At 36.7% G+C, this 15,732-nt stretch overlaps 1 protein-coding gene across 5 annotated transcripts in view; it reads right to left on the minus strand.

The window, feature by feature from the left end:
- The window catches only part of LOC309438651 (putative ATP-dependent RNA helicase DDX60), a gene marked incomplete at its 5' end in the record, with an annotated part of 54,561 nt that overhangs the window by 26,314 nt on the left and 12,515 nt on the right, over positions 1–15,732 (minus strand). For all 5 annotated transcript variants that reach the window (XM_082050322.1, XM_082050321.1, XM_082050323.1 and 2 more), the window contains 12 exons: positions 594–713; positions 1,752–1,901; positions 3,003–3,155; positions 4,811–4,974; positions 5,806–6,058; positions 7,069–7,220; positions 9,438–9,553; positions 10,274–10,376; positions 11,793–11,954; positions 13,097–13,238; positions 13,745–13,903; positions 14,824–14,985. In XM_082050322.1, the coding sequence (XP_081906448.1) occupies positions 594–713; positions 1,752–1,901; positions 3,003–3,155; positions 4,811–4,974; positions 5,806–6,058; positions 7,069–7,220; positions 9,438–9,553; positions 10,274–10,376; positions 11,793–11,954; positions 13,097–13,238; positions 13,745–13,903; positions 14,824–14,985 (1,836 nt within the window). The remainder of the gene's footprint in view (positions 1–593; positions 714–1,751; positions 1,902–3,002; positions 3,156–4,810; positions 4,975–5,805; positions 6,059–7,068; positions 7,221–9,437; positions 9,554–10,273; positions 10,377–11,792; positions 11,955–13,096; positions 13,239–13,744; positions 13,904–14,823; positions 14,986–15,732) is intronic.

Here is a 15,732-nt window from a genome sequence, read left to right on the forward strand (position 1 = left end):
CTAGGGGCCATCCAGCTGGGAAGCAGCTCTGCAGAAAAGGACCTGAGGGTCCCTGGTGTACTCCAAGCTGAACAGGAGGCAGCAATGTGCCCTTCTGGCAAGGAAGGCTAATGATACCCTGCGCTACATTAGGAGGAGCCATGCCGGTAAGTCAAGGCAGGGGATTGTTCCCATCTGCTCAGCACTGATGAGTCCACACCTGGAGTTCTGTGTCCAGTTCTAGGCTCCCCAGTACAAAAGAGATCAATTTAGTGGCCTTCTATGATGGACTGACTGCAAGAGACGAGCTACTGATGTATTCTATCTGGACTTCTGCAAAGCATCTGCTGTATGCTGGCAATCAAATACTTTTAACGTTTTTGCTTTTAACCAGAGCAAGTAATCAACTGCATGTGCCCTAAGGATGGATAGGTAAGGTTGTATGCCATTGCATACATTGCAAGTATCTGGTAAGAAGTAAAGGTATGCTTCGATTTTTCCTGAACTTTGCAATTAGTAATGGCACAATTTTTATAATTCAAATTAACATTTTCAGAAGCCAGATGGAATACAGAAGTCATTATTATTGTGTTAAAACACACATAAAAATATACCTGAGAATTCATGACATCATTGCGATAATCTCGCGTGAAGACTCCACACATTGCCAATCCATCTGGAAGCTTCTTGGTGAATCGACTGTATATAGTTCCCACCACTTGATTTACAAGGGCCTTAAATAAAGCAGGTCATTAACAAAACTAGATAGCATATGTCTAAAGGCATATGATATTCTGAGACATATAAAAGAATTCAATTTTGGTACTAATATTGATGTACTAGACTATAATGTACTATGTAACATACTATAAAGTCTAGACTGTCAAAAATCTTAACTTTGAAAAGATTTGGTACTTGATTGTCAATTATATTGAAATGCTTTCAAGGAAATTCACTGTTCTGTAAAGTGAGTTATACACTATTAAGTCTGTATTTTAATTATTTTCAAAGCAGTTAAAAATAGTTCACATTATATTGTATCTACAAGCACTTTAATGAACTCAAAGTCCTGGGGCTGCAGGTATAAAGTACATTTCTGCACCCAAACTGATATTCAAATTAAAATATTATTTTGATGCCCAGCCTGAGTACAACCATGAAAAAAATTATTTTACTTACAGGAAACAATCCACAGAGATTGTTATTGAATAACAGCACATGTAATTTATTATCCAAAAATTATATTACTGACATTAAACTAAGTTTTGGAAGCAATCACAATATTGTAGCTCAGCATTTAAGTCAGCTTTTAACTATTAGGTTAGAAGTCTCATTAAAAAATATCCCAATGCCTAGAGTTTCATAAATTTTCTCTTCAGGCATCTAATGGCAAAGTCAATTAGAAAAAGATTACTTGCCTGGTCGTTGTTCTGTTCCAACATTACTTTCACCTTGTTGGTGGGCTTTTGGTACTCTCACCATTTACTTCACATACTACTTATAGCACTTTTGTGTATATTAGTGTTTCTGACCTTAAATTAGCTATACAGATATTAATAGACAAAAAATCTACAGGAGCTTAGATATTTTGAAGATTTTCTTGTAAACATGCTGTTTCTAATGAATGTAAAACACAATACAAAGATTCCATTTCTAATGAAAAATATATATATCAACTAAAATTGTGTAACAGGTTACCCCAAACAGTTTCAGAATCATACTGAGAAATTCATAGTCAAATATACAGAATATGTAGCAGGATGCAGCCTTACCTTTGTAGGAGCAACATACACAACTACTCCATCATTGCTCGTTTTCAGAACTTTTTCCATGCAATAGTATGATGCATATGTTTTTCCTGATGAAGTGGGAGCGACAATCACTGCAGACTCATTATTATCCACTGCATCAAGAAGTTCTCGCTAAGAGAAAAGCAGCTATGTCAAGATGTCTTGTTATAAAATTCTTATTGAGTAAACGAGCTCTTTCTGTGAAGACATCTCTTATTTTTGCATGTAGACTTTATATACAGATTTTAGACCACAGAAAGTTAACCTCTTTTTATGGCTGCATTCTTTTCTCTTAAACTGTTAGTGGAAAAAAATTGAGCTACAAATTATTATTAGTCCATTTCAATTATTTGGTCTGAGATACTGATATCAGAACATTGAGTCTAAACTTGGAGATCTTCAAATTAAAAAATAAAACCAGTTAACTCAGAAGTGTATAATTTAGTTCCAAAAACTTCATTGTTTTATACAAGGCAGAATTTTTTTTCTGGCATTATAATAGTTATATCAATACTGTCCAAATCTCTCTTCTGCTCCTAGGATACAGTATTTATTAAAGTGTTTTCTTCCCTATTATTGTCTCCCTCCATGCTCTCTGACCTTACATAGGCCTGTGAAAGGATGGGGTAAGGTGTACAGAAGAGGAAACAGAAATAGCACTGTCTCTCTCTATCAGCACATCAAGTTCCAAATTGCTTTTCAAGCAAATGACTGTTTTGCAGATATAGACATTCAAAGCAGCGAATTCAGCCGGCCTCCTAAGTCTAATAGTAGTAGTAGTAGTAGTAGTAGTAATAATAATAATAATAATAATAATAATAATAATAATAATATAATATCTGAGTTAGACTACTTCTGCTTTAGACAGAAAAGTTAGTTTTCAACTCCTACTATGGGTAATTCTTTAGGGACAAATAAGTAGAGGATGAACAGTTAGAGATTATGCAAATGGGGCATTACCACCATCAAATATGGTAACGAGCTGTGAAATCCCACAGATTTGGCATTTCTTATGTTGAATTCATTGGGCCAAGGTCTCTGCAGAAAAGCTGTCAGTGTAGAAAGAACATGGACTACAGTCCAAAATTATTTACTGAATTTGTTACATTTGTTAAAAAATTAAATGTTATAAACAACACTATTTTTGATTAGTAGTATAATAATGTGTACTCTTAAATGCAAAAAAAAAAAAAAAATCCATTAACTTTATGCAAAAAGTTTGTGTGTCATTACCTGCCACGTGTCTGGTATGAAATGTTGCACTCGGGGATCTGGATCATTCCTCTCTTCTCTGAGCAAGTAATAATCCGTGTATTGTAGCTGAAAGCGAGCCGGACCCACTTTAATAGCATATTTGCTTCTATTTTGATCATTACTTTCTCCAGTCTGTAGGGTCAAAAGAAAATTCAAGTTGGTCTGAAAGCTAGCAAGAGATTAAGAAAATGACACATCTTTTGCTTTGTGGAACTCCGCAAGCTTGGAAAAACATATAAAAGTGCAGGTGATTTTTAAATCTTCTTGCAGAAATCTATACCATGTAGCCTTATGTGAGGGTTATACTTGTATCTCTTCAAATGAGACTATGTTCTAAAGATAATAGGTCTTCCACAGCTGGTGGTGGTGTTGGTGTTGTTTTTGTTGTCAGAAGAGCTAACAAAACTGGCTAGCAGGCAAAGTTCAGCCTCTTCAAGCTACTGCCTGCCAGAGTCTTCTCATTGTATTTTTGTGCCTCTTTTCTTAGGCCTGCCTTGAAGCCTTGTACAAAGAATCAGAGCTGCAAAATCTAAAGACTGAGTGTAATCCCAAATTTTATAAAGCATTGTATTTTTAAACAATGCCTGCATACCCTAAAACACACCAAATTAGATATTCACGAGCAGGACTGGTTACGACATTGGATCCTGAAAGCTGTATAGAAAAGCATTACATCTTACAACATACACCACAAGATAAGAGAAAATCACATAACTAGTTTGTTAGAGATGTCTGGACGTCAGTTAATCCAACTCACTGCTAGAAGCAGGTGCAATAGATCAGGTCACTCAGGGTTGTGTTCAGAAGGAAATCTCCTACAAAACAATCATTTCCTTCCTCAACTCTCAGTCCTGATCCTCAAGGAAGGATAATAAATACTTTCCAGATATAAGCTTCCAGAAATTCCTAACTCTACTGTGCCTGAAAAATAAGACACTGAAGTGACTGATATTAGTTTTACAGTTCAGGTTGATCTTCCTTCCTTTTGCTACTGATTCCATATTCTGCAGGCTATGAGTTACATCCTCCCTCTTCCGCCTGAGAGCCACTTAAGCACTGTCTCTCTCTAATAACACCCCATCTACACACAAAGATATCAAACTGCTCTTGACATTAAATCACCCTGCAGGCAGGTTGCTAATATGCAGAAAAGTGCAGTCCTTAGAGAAATTACTTCAGAGACAAACTGAGTGTAGCTACTGGTGGTCCCAGCTGCACTAACAAGGACAAGCAGCTCAGTATCTGAAGCTGTTTCCTTCAGAGGTGATCAGTAACACCACAACAACAAACGGAATAGTTTTCATCCACCTCTGCAGTCTCAAAGATTTGCTTTTCTAACATAGCACATCTGTGCTTGTTAAAGAGCAGGTGCTAATTACTCAGGCTTTTAACAGTTATTTTTAACATGCAGAATTCAGTGGATGTGATGTATTGAACAGCAGTTACCTCTAAGAGATATCTAAGGCCTCAGGCGGACATAACTAGAGCAAATTAATCTTGATGCATGTTTCAAAAGGTATCTTTGAAGCCATAAAATTTCTATTTCCTAAAGGGGAAGTGGCCTGTTGTGCCAGCAAGCCCTGATATCAAGCAGAAAAATGTATCCATGGAACTAAAGAAGATTAATATCTATAGCAAGAATAGACAGTTCCAAATCTTATGGCACAATACAAAATAAAATAAGCTCAATATAGATCTTCTGCACACTAGTCAATGCTTAAGAAAGCACTGTTGATATTCAGCTACAGATCCAGTTACAGTAAAATCACTAAAGTCTGTAAAGTTACCTGGCCAGATAGAGTGCATGCCAAATTCTCAAATCCAAGAAGTCTTAGACATCTGGTCAGCTTTTGTAGATGTTGTTTCTCCAAGAGATCATGATATTTTTCAAGGAGGATATGAATTCTCCTCATGACTTGAACAGCTTTACTTAAATCTTTTGATTGGCTACCTTTAAAAAAAAGTCTACAGTTATCTGAGAGCTGATTGTATCACTGGGAATCATTTGATATTAGGTATTTTTAGAACAGACCATACTTGTCCAACCACATTTATGACAATTTAAAAACTAATTTCTTTTAAAGGCAACTAGACAAAGACAATCCACATGCCTGAGACCTCCCAGATAATCCTATCTGCTTCTGCACACTCAGCTATAAAAAGGAGTTGTACCTCTGACATCTACATAATAACTGAGCTCTCACATTTCACTTTCCTGACCCACACATTTGTTAGTCAGTTTTATTAGCAACATATTTCACTTTAATGTTTACAACACTCAACAGGTTTAGAGCAATGTGTATTTGGACCCCTCTGACTGAGGGTATGGACTGAACAAGTTAATTCTGGTGAAACAGGAGGGCACTAACCATGGTAGCACAGATTTCTGTGCAAATTGTCATTCAAACTGTGAGCTAACCACTTCTGCTAATTAAACAATCCACTGCAATACAGATACATTTTACTGTGGACGATACATAATCATACAAGATCTATACATTAAAGATATATACAATAAAAAATGTTAGGTATGCAATGTTTAGAAAGCAAATCAGGAAAACAGCTACAATCTAATTTCATTGGGATACTGCGCAGCTTACTCAAAGGATCTTGAAATTGCAAATATGGACCAGAGCCTGATTATACTTACAAACCACTCTTCATGCTTCCGAAACAGGTCTGTATTTACACACCATTATCCCAGCTGAGAATGTCCAAAGTCACTCACTCTTGGTTAAAGGGAGTAGATGTTGAATATTGAACATGAATTTGGCTATCATACCTTCTTTTCTGCAGTGTTCCTTCCACATTTCTAAACAGGCAGAAAGTCCTGTCATTTCTACGCTGAACTTCACAGATTTACTTTTAAGGGTCTTGAGAAACTTCTCCAATTTATTTATTCCAACAGTCAGATTTGCTTTTATTTCCTTTTCAGTTGGTATGCACAAGGTTTCCCACTGCTCCTGCTCTTTCTTTTCTTCTTTGGTTTGTAGTCGCCTCTTGTTTTCCTCTGCAATCATTTCCGCTTTATTTTTCTATCCAATAAAACGAAGATAGTCAGAACTAACAATCACTGTGTGAAAGCAGTATCTAAAAAAAGTTAATCCATAAACTTAATCACAGCAGGTACATTATAGTTTTTAATTAATCTGTGTGATGCATTGTGTTCTGGGAATTTATTAAAATAGTACTTCATTTTAAAAGGGATATCATTTCTGATTCCAAATACGTGCTACTCAAAAGAGCTTCTCTACGCTTCATTTTAAGTCAGTATAAAGCTCCACAAGTGGTAAAGAAAGGCACAAATATGTAAAAATAAAAGAGCAGATGTTTGAAAGTTAAATTTCAAGCTTTCATTTTATACATGGGTAATAGTAATTCTGATCACATTGAAATGCTTTTCAATAACTTAACTAAAATTAAGAGTTCAACCTTACCTGAAGTTAAGAAAGCTATTTTACATACAGACTTTTACAGGTAGCTCAACAAGCCATAATCTGTAATCCATAGTACAGTCTATTATGAAATATTACTTAAATTATTATTGGTCGGTATTCTTCATGAGTATGTGACTACATGCTACCTACCCTGTGATGTCTGACAATGTTCACATAATTAGGATTAATTGCAATATCTACAGGATCTTTCACAGATAAAGTTACAAAATAGTGCAAGGAAATATAATAAACAACTGAATAATGTTTTTTTGAAGAATTTATCAATAGTTTCTTAAAGTAAAATTAAATTAATGAATGCCAGTTTCCTTCACTATCAAAACCAATCAGCCTTTACAGAGTATATATGTACTAGTTTTTTTATTTGTGCCTGTTAAAATATAATCACTCACCAGTAGTCCTAGCTAGAAACAAAAATACTTTCAACAAGTCACTAATTAAATTTGAAGTAGGTGATTTAAATTTCTTCCGCTGACAGCTACTACTGCATTCAGAATACAAAGCTTCAGCTGTGGGACTCATATATAGCAGAAATCCTTTCCTGGATAATAGAAAAAAAGATTTGGAAGGAGTAACTTGAATATACTCACATGCTTTTTTTGTGTCTTTTTAACAGCAGCATTAGCAGTCCTTGACACATCCTCTTGATGTACAATAAGTTTTGAATTGCTGTCTTCCAAAGTGCTTCCATAAAAATGACGAAAAGTCTGTAATTTTTGTATTTGTCTTCTTTCTTCTGGATCTTTGGATTTTGTTGCAAACAAATACAATTTATTAAAAAAACATTCTGATAGAATTCCAGCCTAATCTATTCCAAATAAAAGATACCTGGGTAATGGATTAAGTTCCTAAAAAATCCTCATTGACCTAGAGGCCAAAATCACATTTTGAAAGAGGCTGGCTATTAAGACTCACTGAAATCCAACAGTACTTTAGAATACCTGAGAGAAAGGCAATAGACTACTTTAGGCACACATTAAAAATACTGGAAAACTTAACAAGCAGGATGCCTGGAAGGAAATAATAACTGCTTGAGGACAATGCCTATGCTTACAGTCCATGAAAATAGGAAGGAGTTTTCCAAAGACAATTCAGATGATCAGAAAGTGACCTCTTGCCCCTAAAAGCAAAACTCTGTCATCAGAACATAAATAAATAAAGCTGCCAGAAAAACACTTATGCTAGCCAATGGAAGATACTGAACTAAGCACATGAATACTTCCACACTCAAACCTAGGTATTTCTCTCTGTCCTAAAATCAAAACGATCAGTCAGTTTCTGAGTGTGAAGACCCACTTTGGAAGATCTTTCTGTTTTTCACAAGAAAAACTGAGATGACACATGCCAGCATTCAGAGTATTCATGCAAGGCATGGGAGAGAAAGGGCCCTCTCTTCAGCTGGAGCCAACATAAACCTTCAACTCCAACATTATGGAAGGTGCTTTCGCTACTATTCTGCAGGTTATGCTCTCCAAACTTCACGTTGAAATCAAAGTGCACAGAAGAATGCAAAAATCACCCAGTCAGAAAGGTGAGCAGACGAAACCATCGTTTCATAGCTCAAGTGGCACAAAATCCCACTCAGGAGACAACATTTCTTAAGACATCAAATGAAATCCGTAAGCAACACTGGAGGGGCCAAGAGTAATCCATGATTTCTCAACTCTTGGTAGGTTTTTCACAGTTTAATTCATTATATGATGCAATAGATGATGGGAACATCTTTGAGAGAAAGTTTTGTGTACTTTCTAGTACATACAGTATCATTTACTTCATTTCACTTAAACATGCAAATCTAAGATCAAAATTAAGTCCATGGTTTGTTTTCCTGAGTATCTCATATGGGAAAAAACTTACAGGAAACTACAACGCATAACTTCAATAATTATGATACAAACAACTTTTGTTTTCTTCTGTGCTGGTTTTAGTGGGATAGAGTTGAATTTCTTCACAGAAGCTTGTATGGGGCTATGTTTTGAATTTGTGATGGAAATGGTTTTAATAACACAGGGGTGTTTAGCTATCGCTGAGTGGCGCTTACACAGCATCAAGGCCTTTTCCACTGCTCACACCCTCCCACTAGCGAGTGGGCTGGGGGTGCACAAGAAGCTGGGAGGGGACACAGCTGGGACAGCTGACCCCAACTGACCAAAGGGATATTCCACACTGTATGACATCATGCTCAGCAATAAAAGTAGAAGGAAGAAGGAAGAAGCAGGGGCATGTTTGGAGTGATTGTGGTTTTTTCCCCAAAAGACTTTTAGGTATGCTGGAGCCCTGCTTACCTAGAGATGGCTCTAAACACCTGCCTGGCAATGAGAAGTAGTGAATGAATTCCTCATTTGCTTTGTTTGCATGTGCAGCTTTTGGTTTACTTATTAAACTGTCTTTATCTCAACCGAGCTTTTCCACTTTCACCCTTCCAATTCTCTCCCCCATCCCACCAAGGTAGACAAGTGGCTGTGTGGTGCTTAGTTGCCTGCTGGGGTTAAACCACAACAATTTCTTTTACTTCTTATTTTAATTCTGGTCTCAAAATATAAGATTGGTTATGTATGCAGTGTGAAAATGTCTGAGCAGATTTTGCACATGCATGGACGTGCTTACCAAGCATTATCCAAACTATACATTTAAACATTAAATTGCACATGTGCATACATTCTGCTTATATAAATCTGTGAAGCATTTTGCAAGCTAAAGGGAATGTATCATGAACATCTGATCACAAGCACTCATTCTGCTATACTCATATAGAGCTATTTAAGATAATACACAATGCATACACATAACGTACAAGCACATCAGTGTAAGTATAATTTCACTGTTACCGTAGCTCTAGTTTGTCAAGTATTCATACAGTTGCAAATATTTTCTGAAATGAAAATAAACATTTACAATAACCCTTACAATACTGTTATAGCCAACAACGACGCGCGGGCTTTGTGTTAGTTCTTCTCACCATCAGCACTGCACTGTATTCGCTCGTATTCCTCAGTCAAAGGTCGGCCAGAATGCCAGTGACGGAGCTCATGAAATTCCTTGCGTTTAATGAGTGAAGTAACTGCAGGATCATTGCTGAAATATACAAACATTAAACAGATCAGAAATTAAAAGTGTTTTCTGGCATCTCTAATGAAACATTCAAAGCATTCAAAAAACTGGGTATTTATCAAAATACGATTTTACTGTGGCAGAAAACCAGCACAGGATATAATTCTACTCCAAACATGGTGTGTTGACATAGCCTCGGTTTTTCAGAAAGAATGAATAACAAACAAAGTAAAACTCCATTTTTTCACCTAATTTCATACACAATAATCCCAGAATGCAATGTTAACTACATAATTGACACACTAGCTAAAAAATACTCATTGTGCAGCACAGAACCCAATTCCATAAGTAGCAAGACAAATGTAAAGGATAATATCTTCTAAATGTCTTTTCAATACTTTTATTTAATGTTTTTCTTTTCCTAAAATAATCTGATCTTTGCAATTTAGGATAAGGCCTTTCAAATACATATTGTACAGTTAGAAAAACTGTTCCAGAATGCAGAATAAGGATTAAAGACTACAATGCAAATAAGTAACAACATATGGAAATATGGTTATGTTGACTCTTATCTGTTCAAGTTTTGAACTTTCTGTTAGTATTTACACCAGGACATGTAAATGTGAAATTTTACTCAGTCATAGCAAAAGCAAATCTACAGGTGTATGAATTGAGCATAACATGGATGTAAAGTGCATAATACCATATAATGTTATTTCACTAGAATAAAACTTAAACCTGTACCTTTCTAAAACAGGTAGGTATTTCAAAACATCTCCAGCATACTCTTCAACAAGATCAGATTTCACTGAGATTAGTCCAATGTTAGGAATTTCTTCTTCATTGACTTTACAATGTAAAAAATAATTAATATTATTTAATTAAGAATACATATAACTGCATATCATGCTTGAAAATTCTGTCAAGTTACATTATAAATGAAATTCTATAAAATAAAATTTGCTAAAACTAAGCAGCAGTTCACTAATTCCCCTTTTCCTGTTTCTTCTCAAGCATGGGAAGAAGAATGAAGCAGACATCACTACTGCCTCCAAGTAGATATTCTTGTAATCCATTTCAGACACCTACGCTAATTTTTCGGATGCTACAACCCACCCCATCTCACAGGCATCTACTTTCCTGCACCAGTTCCATAAAGACCCCAGTCTCCTAAACAAGCACGTTCAATGGCGCTTACAATAGATGACTGAAGACAACATGTTAACATGGTGCTTCCTTCCCACATTTGAAGTCTAGCCACAACTTCAGTCTTCAAGGTTTCCAAAGGAGATACAGAAATACGCAACTCAAACACTGTGCCAGAAGATGCCTTAATTTCCCACAGATAACAAAGAAACTCCTTTTTTTTTTCCCATTAAAGTGTACTTTGCTTACATGATGTCTTTGAAACTAGCTGAAAAGCACTCACAAACTTAAGTAGAATTATATTCCAGCCTTTACTGAACTTCTTATCAACTGTCCCTTCTAAAAATTTATACAATTTTATAGGTTTAAAACAAACATTTGAAAGTTGTAACAAAACTGGTTCTCAAGAAACATCAGATATCAGGCAAAAACTTCTACCTACTCCTTTCACATATTCAGAACAGGTCTTGTAAGTGAGGGAAGAAATCACCTCTGAGACAACTCTGCACTCCCACAATTATGGGCTATTAAACAGAATGATGGTGTAATTTAAGACACTTACAGGTAAGTCACATTTCTACAACCTTCAGGGATTGCAATGTGAGCTACAGTGACAGCTGGACTCTCTGTCACTAGGGCAACAATTCTGTATTTCACTAAATTTGCTGCTCCCATGCCCAATACCTGCATAACCGTATATCCAAATGTACAAAGATGTTCTTCAGAGACAGACTTCCTGCAGCATAATCGTTATTTAATTATGAGTAATAATTATGCTTTTTACTGTTATTTGTATTACAGTAATCGTAATTTTTTTACAACATGTACAACAGGTTTGGGCTAGTGATCATGGACCTAAACCTAATTACTACTGAAGTCAATAACAATACTTATGCTATCTACAGAGGAGTCAGAATTTCACCCAAAAGGCCTGGTCAGATTTATTTTGGCATCAACTTCAAGTTTTGCTATTGGGTTGAAAGGAAGGAATAGAGGATCCATGAAGCATGGAGTAGATTTTTTGATCAGGATAAAATCAGATCACTACTCCTAGAACTTGTAGTTATAGTAATGAAGATCACACTTCTAACTCTCTAATTTGTGGAGTTGTCAGTACCTCTAAATAAAGTCTGTTTCTCATCAAGAAATAGCTGGGAAGTCTTTCGTATTGGGAAAGCATCTCCAAAACTGTAACTCACTGCCAATTTTGTTACAGTGTTCCATAAGCATTGGTATTCATTCTCTATTTCTTTCCCCAATTCCTTTCTGTACTCTAATCCTGCAAAGGGAAGAAAAACAAAATAAAGAAAAAAAAAACTTTAAAATTAAAAGTTTCCTCAAACAGAACCTACCTATTCACCCATGCAGCATCAGGGACAGACTTTAGTTCCATCCAAGGTCTTTGGTCATTTGAACAAATTAGAACAGAATGTTGTACATTCACAGTTTTTAATAGCCCAGGATATGAATAACTAAATCTACTTAAAAGATGTATTTTAGAAAAAAACACCAGATTTAGACTGACTGTGGAATCATAGATTCTACAAGCTGCACAGCTAAAGAAGTTTCTCTCACCTTCATTTCCTGTGGGTTATGATATTGAATTAATAATTTTCTTTTTAGTGCCCAATAAAAGGTATCTTTATTAAAATAAATGCTTCATATTCCTAATTTATATTTCCTTAAAAATTCCTCTACACTTGCTTTACTGAGGTACATACAGGACATCTTGTGACTAGATTCAAAAAGAAAGGGTTCTGATTTATTATCAGACAGATGGACTCATGACAGAGGACTTCAGGCAAACAGAATTACTCTTAAAGCACATTTACTAAGAATCTTTTTCCATACTTTTTTGCTTGGTCAGCTTTTATAACTTTTTTTTGTGGATTTTAACACAACCGATGGTGTTCTTAAAGCTCAAGTTCACAAATTCATGTATTTATAAGACAAGATATGATTTTGTCTGAATCAATCTCATCTGAAATTAAAAATATTATCCAATGTCACAGTGACAGTAGGGATAGAATCTAGCTTTCATTTTGACTGTGTTGCACCAAGACAAAATGAAATGGGTAGAAAATTGTCTAAAAACCAAACAGTTAACAACACCCTATGTGATGCAGAGTTCTTATTACCTAAGCCATATTACTTTTCCTTTGCATAAGTACAGGTAGCACATCATCGAAGATATGACATGGTAAAGTATTCTGAATGAATACTGGTAAAAGATGCTTTCACATGCGATTTTCTACACTTGGCTATAGAAAAATGTTTCCTTATTATTCCATAAAGTGTATCCATTATTCTATGGATAATTAGAAAACAGTGCTCATTTCTGCTTGTATAAGCAGTTTCATTCTCATTTTGCAGCTTAATAAAGTTAGAAATGTAAGAAAGCTGTTCAACGAAGATAAATACCTTCAGTGTATTTGACCTCATAGTAATGTGCAAGATTTATGAGCAGTGAATCATCATTTAAGTCAGGCAGGTAAGTTAAATCCAACTTCCAATCGTTTGTATCATTTAGCTGCATCAGAGTAAAATGCATACACAACTGTTGCTGTTAAAAGAAAGCGAACAATTAACTCTTACGGAGCACCTTTTCATTTGGAGGGATCAAAGCATGTCCAAAGCAAGGTTAACTACAACATATTATATTGACATGAAAAACAACACACTGTTACTTGACTTCTCCGTGATCAGGAAACTGTTTTCACTGTTTTCCTTCACTGTAATAACCAGCTTTAAACAGTAAGAAGGCCTGCTGTCAAACTTTCCATATTGGATGAGACCAAAAGGTACATCTAGCTCACTACCCTAATACTAATGCTGGCTAACTGGAGATGTCTAAGAAGAGGTCAAGTAAAGAAAAATTGCCCCCAACAGTCTCCTAGCCCCACTGATCTATGGCTCACAAGATTATTGAACCAGGTAAGGTTTGTTTCCAGCAGGTATGTAACACTCTTTGATCTCATCAGATGACTGAAGTAGCATGTAAAGGAAAACTGGAAACCGAAATGTCAATTGCACTCGATGACACGGGAAGTAAGACAGTGCTACACATACCATTTTTATTAATGGTAAAACTTGATTAGTCCAGCAGGATTTCAGGATCCTTAGCTGAGCTCTCTGTGAAAGAGGCATGTGAAGAAGAAATGCCACTGTAAGGCATTGCATTCTACAGAGGTCAGCTGCTTCTTCTGGAGATAGGGGTTTACTTCTTCCCTGTTGAGAGATAACCAATAAAAAGTTGACCCTGTCCTTCAGTAAAATAATTGCGTATTTACGTCTACTTAATTCAGTGGTTTGCACTTTGTTAAAGCAGCTAATAATTTTGATCTATTTAAGCAATTTATGCACTGTAAATACTTGTGGATACACTTATTCAAAATGACCATTCTTGTAGTGCTGGTATAAAGTGCTTTATAAAGAAAAAAATGTATTTTCCAAAAAGAATATGACTAAGAAAATCAAGACAAAACTTAAAAGTAATTGTCTGTGTGCCTGGCTAAAAATGCTATTATTTTAAGAGGAGAAGTTAATATCTAAATATAGGTCTATACTCTTTCCTCAACTGCACAGCAAAAAGTCTGTACAGCAATTCAGTGGTGCTAACCATTCATAGTTATCCTGTAATCCACTGAATATGTGTCTCATAAAACATTACCGATACACTGCATCTGTGTTAACTTGATGAAAATATAAGGTTTGTAGTATGGTCACAAAAATGGTGTCAGGATCATATCTAGAAAGAAACCTTTCTTCTGACGTGTCTTGCTAACCTGAGGAAAAGTGTGTTCTCCTGTAAAAACTAGTATGCTACTGAACATCAGGAAAATAAAAATAATGAGCTGCAACCACCTTCTTAGGTAAAACCTCCTATGGCAGTAATTGCTCCTAAGGGAAAACTTTGCCCAGGAATAGCCACTGCAGCATGGGGCACAGTGCCGCCCACAGACAGATCACGTACCTTTGGAGAAGCTGTGGCCACAGTAATTGTCTGAACCAGACCACTTACTGAGTGCAGCCACTAAAGAATCATCCAGGCCTCTCTTTAGCTTGGGATCTAGAAAGACAGCCATCTCTCTCCTGTTAGCAAAATGCTTATGATCACTGTGCTGAAAAAATATTTAAAAAATTCTTACTCTTGCTGATTGCTTTGTCTTTGCTCCCGTGGAAGTATCTGCATTTTCCAACATGTTGCTGTATATTGTTAATCCCACAGCACAAGAAAGAACACAGACCACACGCCGAATGTCAGATCCTTCAGGCCACAGTTGTTTCAACAGAAGGACAGCCTGGTGAACCTGTAGTCATAACATTATGAACAGCATAGCCAACCACTATAATAAAAATTACAAAAAAAACCCCCACAAAGTTCCATCAGAGAAGAGAAAAAGAAGATATGAAAACTACAAAAGGAAAAGTGGGCACAATCATTTGTAAAAATAGCTCTTTTTTTGTCATGTTCTTGAGGGGACCAACAGCCCTGACTAACCCTGCCCAACCCCTGGGGCCTGCCCCCAGCTGCCCAGGGCCCCATTTCAGCCCCTCGAGGCCATCAGTCCCTGCCCCAGAGATGCTGCAGCAGTGCCAGTCTCCAGCTCCCCACAGCCCAGCAGGCCAACAGCCTGGTCTGGCCTCAGCCCTTTCCCAGGGGTGTGCCCAAAGCTGGGGGTTGCAACTGCCCCCCAGCTGCCCTGCTCCTGGCCAGGGCAGCGGGACAGGCCCTGGCTACCAGCCCCTGCCTGATTGCCTCCAGGGGAGATCCCGCTGGCTGGGTCCTGAGGGAGCAGCCACCTGCCCTCGCTGTGCCCCGATGTTTGTCTGCTCCCGGGGTATCTAATTATTGAACTTGCCTCAGGAAAGATAAGGTAGCCAGGCAGATGTGTTTCTACCGACTTTAAAATGCTTTCTAAGTAACACCATTTTTTTCTGGACTGAAAAAAGTCAGCTTACTGGACCAGTGTCGTTCCCACTGAAGTCCAAGGGAGCCTTGCTGCTATTCTCTGCAGGAGCACAAGTACAGTCACAACACTACAGTGTAACCTAAC

The sequence above is a fragment of the Streptopelia decaocto genome (assembly GCF_964273445.1).
Source record: "Streptopelia decaocto genome assembly, chromosome: 4".
NCBI lineage: Eukaryota > Metazoa > Chordata > Aves > Columbiformes > Columbidae > Streptopelia > Streptopelia decaocto.